This window comes from Phytophthora infestans, genomic scaffold (genome assembly GCF_000142945.1).
Source record: "Phytophthora infestans T30-4 supercont1.48 genomic scaffold, whole genome shotgun sequence".
Lineage (NCBI taxonomy): Eukaryota > Oomycota > Peronosporomycetes > Peronosporales > Peronosporaceae > Phytophthora > Phytophthora infestans.
In genome coordinates this window covers 1,017,211-1,024,533 of record NW_003303711.1, presented here as the reverse complement: position 1 = coordinate 1,024,533, position 7,323 = coordinate 1,017,211, and the positions used below count along the sequence as shown (strand labels likewise).

Here is a 7,323-nt window from a genome sequence, read left to right as displayed (position 1 = left end):
GAAACAGCCTCGAAAATGAGCGGAGGGAGTATGCTAGAAACAATTTTGAAACTTCGCGAAGAGACCGAGCGGAAGGCGGAAATCCGCCGTGCGGAAGAGGATCAACGACGTCGTGGCGATGCTGCAACCCAGGAGACACGTCGCCTCGCGGACAAGACGGAAGCTGAAGAGCGCCGTCGTCAAGACAAGATCGAGATGGATGAACGAGCTCGCCGTGACAAGGAAGAAGCCAGAGCTCGCACGCAGGAGCTCATCTTGCTCATCGCGAGCATCAACAAGAAGCCCTAAGGGCCATCGGAAACCAAAGAAGGCGGCAAAAGTCCGACACCTTCGAAGTGACGTCGTTTTTACCTGTAGGATCTCTATAACGCATTAAAAATACTTTTGGATGTCAAATTACTAGCATGGTCACGTATCGAATCGAAGCATAACTCAAAAACTTGAGAAGGTTTACTAAGAAGCAGTTCTCAGTCTAGATGCCAATCATGTTCAAAGTAAACTAAACAATTCGGCCTTACAAAGCTACCCCTTCATCCATAACACCCGAGAAAGTCGTACGTATTTGCGAGATCCCGACAGTCCTCACCCGGTAGTTGGTAAGGCGAAACAAATTGTCCAGCCTCATACCGCGCAGCTGTGAATCGTAGGGGAGCGGCAAATTAAGCCGGGAGTATACCTTCTGTATACTCTTCATGCCCCATTCAGCTGCTTGATGCACTGAAGTTATAGCATTATGAAGGTTGCGTGCTTGACGGTGCAGGGCAGGGTGAATTCGCTCTAAGTCGCCGTCCTTCAGCGGCGTTAAGATGCGTCCGACCATCGTTGTAGAGCACGGAAAGGCAGAATCGGACACGACATTCTTTCTCGCATCTGGGCACAACACCGGGTCCAGGAGCTTCGACCGAAATTCCATGGAGGTGTCCGAGTCGTTCCAGGACCCAGGACAGCTGTGTTTGCACCAGATTATACATCCATCAGCCGCGAAACAAATGGTCCCGTAACAAATACTGTGTGCAGCCACCCGTTGTACATCGCGTTCTGTAGATCAGCGTTGGATGGCTGTTGCACCTACTTTGATAGCATTGGTAAGATATTCGAATTAATACACTTTGTAAATGCAAACATGTACGCACTCGTATGTTTTTACCGTTGATAAACCAAACGTGTGGTGAAGAAGATGTTCACGGGCTTCTACCAGCCTCGACAGCTTGACTTGATGGCCTGGTGACGGCCAGGATATGCGCGCAGGAGCCAAATCATGTAGCGCCTTGTTCAACGACTCCTCCGCTTTACGTAGTGTCCTCGATAGCGTGCTGGGAGGAGCTCCAAAGAGCATACAGAGCGTCGTTTGCTCCATCGAGCTAGTGTAGAGCACTGATACTAAGCCCAACACCTGTTGGAGGTTACGGAACTTTGGCGGCCGTCCACGTACTCTTGGCCCCGGTAAACTGAGAACCGTGAAAAACGCGGTAAGAGCTGAGAGAAAGAGGACCCGTTGATACATGTACTGTCAGCATCCAAGTCAAGAAAAGCATCCAGACGAGCAATAATAGGCGACCTCGTTAAACTGGTGGTGTTAAGAAAGTTTAGATCACTCCCGTTCTCGTATAGAGCCATCCAGGACGCGTTGCTCGGGGAATCCAAGCAATACCCGGTCAAATAGTGGCGGCTGCGCATGGCGGCACGCCAGGCCTCCTCGATTAGGAGGCCGAAGACCTCTCGGCGCACTTCGTGCAGCTCCTGCCTCTTCCGATCGATGGCCTCCGCCACAACAAGCATTGCTTCCATGTCTTCGCTTTCCATGCTTTCCCGGACGTGCGTAAACTGCGAAGTGACGTACTAGAAGAGCTTCACCCTGCCTTTGTCCCATTCGAAGTGTCGGGTACGCTTCCATATAATGAGTTCGGTCTGTGTAGGATCTAGGTAGCGACATATAAACAGGACAAAGGTCTTTGAGATATGCCTCTTTATGGTATTTGTGGTGGACGTTTTGATACTTAAGCTCCGCATACATGTAAAGTATGACAGGCTTATCTGCTGCAAATATGACACGTGCTTATGCTATTTATGGAAGGCACCCACTGGTGCACTTGGCGCTGACCCGGGTCACACCACTGACCTGCCACTAAAATATCCTTCCATACATGTATTATGTAAGTACTCTGATTACCAGCTGCGACTATCTAAGCTGCCGTATTATAGTTGGCGTCAAGGGTGATGTCATCAGTGACCAATGTGTTGCTAGTAGCGCCCTAACTCGTGCTGGTTGATGAAGGTCGGGGTGATGATCCTTGGGAAGGTGTCCGAGGCCGCGATATAGATGCGGAAAGAACCATACCCTCCGCCTGTGGATACTCCGTGTCGCCCTATTTAGATGCTAGTGACTTTGCAAGTGCTCGACCTGTCCGGTGTTAAGTAAAGCCCATGCACGCTCATACGCTGTCAGTAGCTTCTCAGGCTTTTGTTTCTTCCGCGGCTTCGTCTGCCTTGACCCACCTGTACCGTCAACCCGTTGCTCTATTAGGTGCCTCCGAAATACTTGTCCTTCAAAAGAGAGCCTCTACTGAAGCAACCCGACGTTAAGAATATAATTATTATTATTACTTCCATGAGAATAGCTAGTGACCCGGGCTACCGCCAATTCCCTCAATGGTGTCGGAGCATCGTTGAACAGTCCACCCTACGCGGTCTCAATGATGAGAATTTAGATCGATAGTGCGCACCAGCTCTCATTTACCACAAATGAGTCACATCGAAACCTAAATGGCCTCGTTTGGAACGACAGAAATGTCTGCAGCTAATATCCACTCTCCTAGTCCAGCGATTCAGGCAGCGAAGTGGTCAACGGCAAACTTCACATTCACGCCAGCTTCATCACCGCGGGCAAACGTCACTTGATGAGACTGGCAAACACCACACTATCATCTAGATGATCAAGTGCGATTTGGTTATATATGCATGACGTGGACTTCTTTTCTTGCCCATTGGACGCTCGCAACTCGGCTTTAGGCAACTTCAGCTGTGGGATCGAGGTGTCAAAAGATCGTCCACGCAGCGTACGCAGGTTATATTGCGCTTTCTTCGCCCTAAGATCACGCAGTACACCACGTCGCTACAATCCAGACTTAAAACTGCAAAACCAAGCTGTCAATCCTCTCTAGCATGGAGACTAGCTTTTGCACAGGCGGTAGCAACCCAAGCTGGAGCTGCGACCTCCAAGTGGGCGCCGGGCCGAAACAGGTCGATGGCGGTGCCATCGTGGCCGCCAATGCATGCGAGGTGAAGCGCTGTGTAGTTATGTATAACGTTGATTCAGCCGTCCGAAGAAGAGTTTTGGTTTTGGTGATAAAAATGCCGGAGAACGGAGATGCCGATGAAAATGGCGACAAAGATTTCCTCTTCATTCGAGCCGGAGCTGCTTCCACTCTGAGTCAGATTCTGCTTCGTTGTTCTTTAGATTCAGCGTGTGCAACTTATTTGCTGCTACTTTGACATGCTGCGTTTGAAGCTTAAGCACTCCGGCTTATCGAGGAGCCGCTCAATATCAGTGTTACGGTGGATTCGCACTACTCGACGCACACGACGCCGCTGAACTAGTGATTTACCTGTCACTCCCCAAAGTGTCGCACCGAGTTTAAAAGCTCTCGTCATTCACATGCGGATTTACAGAATGGAACCACTCTGAATATTGAATGGAAAATTAGACGTTTTCCAAAGTGTTTTGAAGATTTGAAGTCCGAATTTGTGCATTACAAAACCATCATTATCCATTCACGTATGTGGGATTCTTCTGAGTATGCTGGCCGGATGTGGGATCAAACTGGGGTGAAAGTCGGACAGCAATCCCAGCGTTTTAGAAGATCCTGCCAATATTCTGGGAGCTTTTTCTGTTGAAATATGTATTCAGTTTGGGTTTGCGCGAAATTGTTTGACGAGCCACACAATATTATGTGGTGTTTTAGTGAGACCGTTCTCGAAGCCTCTCCCTTCAATAATCACAGGGTCATAGGCATGGCGCAAACTGCGCGTTAAAATAGGTGACGGTGACATTCCTCTGAGATGCCAATCCCACAGGCATGGCACCAGCATCGTGGAAGGACGTGGTCTAACCACGTTCCGTGAGGCGATGGTCAGCGTTAGAGGACGGTACAATTCAATTGAATGCAAAAATGGCTCCTGCAGCTACGTCGATGGTAATCTCAGGACGGCAGGATCACTGAACTTTATCACAACCATTGGTAAGGCATTTAATTGAAGAACAAGCGTACAACTTACGCGATATAAACCCTCTGTCATCTGTCGTGTTTGCGTAGAATACTCACAGCAGTAGCCCATTAAAACTGTTCTCTGTGGCAACTATAGTTGCGCTCAGTTTGATCGCCTATTGGCAAGAAGTTCACAACAGTAAGAAGCATACGGCGGGCCTACGCCAGTGTTGAATTGTACGTGAAAGTACCACGCTACCGAACAAATCTTTCAATTGTCCACATGATGTAACGAAAATCGGATAATCATTTTCGTGTGCTTCTGTTAAACAAGTCACTTGGCATTAGCGAGCGAAACGGTGGCGAGGGGTCCCTTAGAGCTCCACAAATAACTACTATGCCACGTCGAGCCGTACTGAGTGATGGTCGCTCCTCGGCTGCGCCGAGTGGTGACCATGGCGATGAAGGAAGTAGTCGTAACAACAGCTAGTTGCAGGGACTGTAAGTCCAGCAGGAGAGAAAACCGAGTGCTGCTGCTTGCTCTTGACGGCGCAAGTTGTCGAGTGTGTAGCAGCACATGAAAAAACCTCGGTTATATATATTCGTAGGATTAGCAGTAGGATGGGGCTGGCGGCTCGCCAGCCAATGGCCCGTCGAAGTTCGGCTTCTGGACGCGAGCGTCGCGTCCTGGAGGCACCTGAGCCTCCGGTTTGAGCTGAACGCAGTCCTGGCTCTTCCTCCACACTTCACACTCCCACTTGATCTTGTCGAAGCGCAGATTCATCATGATCACCTTGTAGAGCTTACCACGATGTCCTTGGCACCCTCTAGCTGCGCTGCAGCACGACGCTTCGTCCTTGGTAGCGCCCTTCCTCCTTCTTGTTCTTCGCATGCATGAACTGGTAGTAGTAGCTTGCATTCACGCATGGCGATGATGTTTGGCTCCCACTGAACGAGCTGAGCCTTGCTGACGGTCGATGTGCAGCACCTTCATCCCATCACGGCAATGTTTGAGCTTGTCCTTCGGCAATGGCTTCGTCATCGCGTCGGCGATCATGTCGTCGGTGCCAACATGGCGAATCCGCAGCTGCTCGTACTCCACGAGGTGGCGCATCAAGGGGAACTTGTTCATAATGTGCTTGTTATTGCTGTGCTTGCCAGGCTTGGCAGTCAGATAGATGCACGACTTGTTATCGCCGATAATCTCCGGAGTCGCGAACTCCCAGCATAGTTCTTCACAGAGTCCACGTAGCCACTGTAGATCTCTAGTACCTTCATTCATGGCAATATACTTTGCTTTCGTTGTGCTCTGTGCGTTGATCTCTCGCTTTCTCGATCCGTACGAAACCACGTTACCATTGACGAACGTCACGAACCCGCTAACACTCTTTCGGTCATCAGGGTCATTAGCATAGTCAGCATCGGTGTAACACGTCAGTTTGAAGTCGTTCCCATTAACAATGTCCATCACTAAGCCGTGGTCTTGAGCATCACTCAGGTAGCGTAGCACCCTCTTTCCCATAGCGTAGTGTGTGTGGTCGAAGCAGGACAGGTACTTGTTGAGATTACGCACAGCGTGCGCAATGTCCGGCCTTGAGGCTGAGACCAGATATTGTAGTGCACCAACGAGCTCTCGGTACGGGGGCGGGGAGTCACCTTTCGCATCTGTGACCACCTCAGCGCGCAGCGCTTCCGGTGTTGCAACCGCATTGCAACCCTCTATGCGAAATCGCTTTAGCACCTCCGTAATATGTTGCCGCTGGCAAAATACCGCATGTCGACGCTCGCTGTCGATCAGTATCTCCACGCCTAGTAGATACTTGACTGGTCCGAGAGATGTGAGTTCATACTCCTCACTGAGTCGCTTAGCAACCTTAGCGCAAAGGTCACTAGGGCCGAGGAGCAGTAGGTCGTCGACGTACACCGTGAGCAACATGGTGACTTCTCCTCCCACTTTCCTGGCGTAGAGTCCGTAGTCAGAGTCGAGGCGCTCGAGTCCGATCTTCGTCAGGAAGTTGTGCAATGTCTTGTTCCAAACGCGAGGCGCTTGCTTTAGCCCATACAACCTCTTCTGTAGCTTGCATACGTAGCGCGTAGAGGCTTCTCCAAAGCCTGGCTGCTCCATGTAGACCTCCTCGTCGAGATCACCGTACAAGAGCGCGGTCTTGACGTCGAGCTGCAAGATGGCCCATCCGCGCTGCAGCGCGTATACGATCACGCATCTGATCGTCTCAAATCTGATAACAGGTGCGTATGTTTCACTGTAGTCGATGCCCATGCGTTGTAGAAAGCCTCTTATCACTAGTCGAGCCTTATATCGCTTGATCCGGCCCGTAGATGCTCTCTTGAGCGCGTACACCCACTTGCACAAAATAACACGCTTGCCCTTGGCCTCCGTGCGTCGCACGAGCACCCAAGTTTCGTGCTGCTGCTGTGAGTTCATCTCAACTTGCATCGCTGCTTTCCACTCCTTCCATTTCTTTGACCTTGCCGCATGCTTGTGACTAATGGGGATCTGCACATCCTCGACGTTCTGCTTCGTCACATTCGTCACTACGTAGTCCTTGAGTCGGGCGGATGGTTGTCGCTTCCGGCTCGGTCGCTAAGTAGCTGCATTGTCGTCTGGCGACGACTTCTGCTTCGTGCATGGCTCCCACTTCTCGTCTTCGTGAGCGTCACGTCGACTGTCCTTGGGCTTCGAGGCTCCCACTCGATCTGCACATGCTTTCGCCTTATTCTTGCCCTTGATGTTCTTTAGGGGCCTCCCCTGAAGCTGCTAGCTTCTTAGCGTCCTCGCTTGGTAGCTGTGGCTCCCCGTTAAAGTCGCAGACTCGGCTTCAGCTTCAACACCTTGGTCCTGGCTCTCACCAGCAGTGGCCAGCCTTGCCATCTCCGCTGCTCGCCATTCTGCAAGCTCTGCAGGCAGCTGCAGGTACGTAGACATTGTCTTCCGGATCGGCACAATCGGGATCTCCGCAGGTAAGTTGTAGTCTCCGTAAGCGTATGTGTTTGCAAGAAGCTGCTCAATATACACAGTGATCACCGTGTACTTCTCATGTGCCTTCATGTTTCCATCCCTGCACAGTCGTCACTGATCCTGTGCGCTGGTTCAGCAGCT

General features: G+C 50.8%; 1 protein-coding gene across 1 annotated transcript; it reads right to left on the bottom strand.

The window, feature by feature from the left end:
* Positions 1 to 1,403: 1,403 nt before the first annotated feature.
* Positions 1,404 to 1,788, bottom strand: PITG_16640 (uncharacterized protein; the record flags this gene model as incomplete). Its single annotated transcript, XM_002897124.1, has 2 exons — positions 1,404 to 1,476; positions 1,652 to 1,788. 2 exons carry the CDS (start codon positions 1,786 to 1,788, stop codon positions 1,404 to 1,406), a joined length of 210 nt encoding a protein of 69 aa, XP_002897170.1.
* Between the last annotated feature and the right edge of the window lie 5,535 nt (positions 1,789 to 7,323).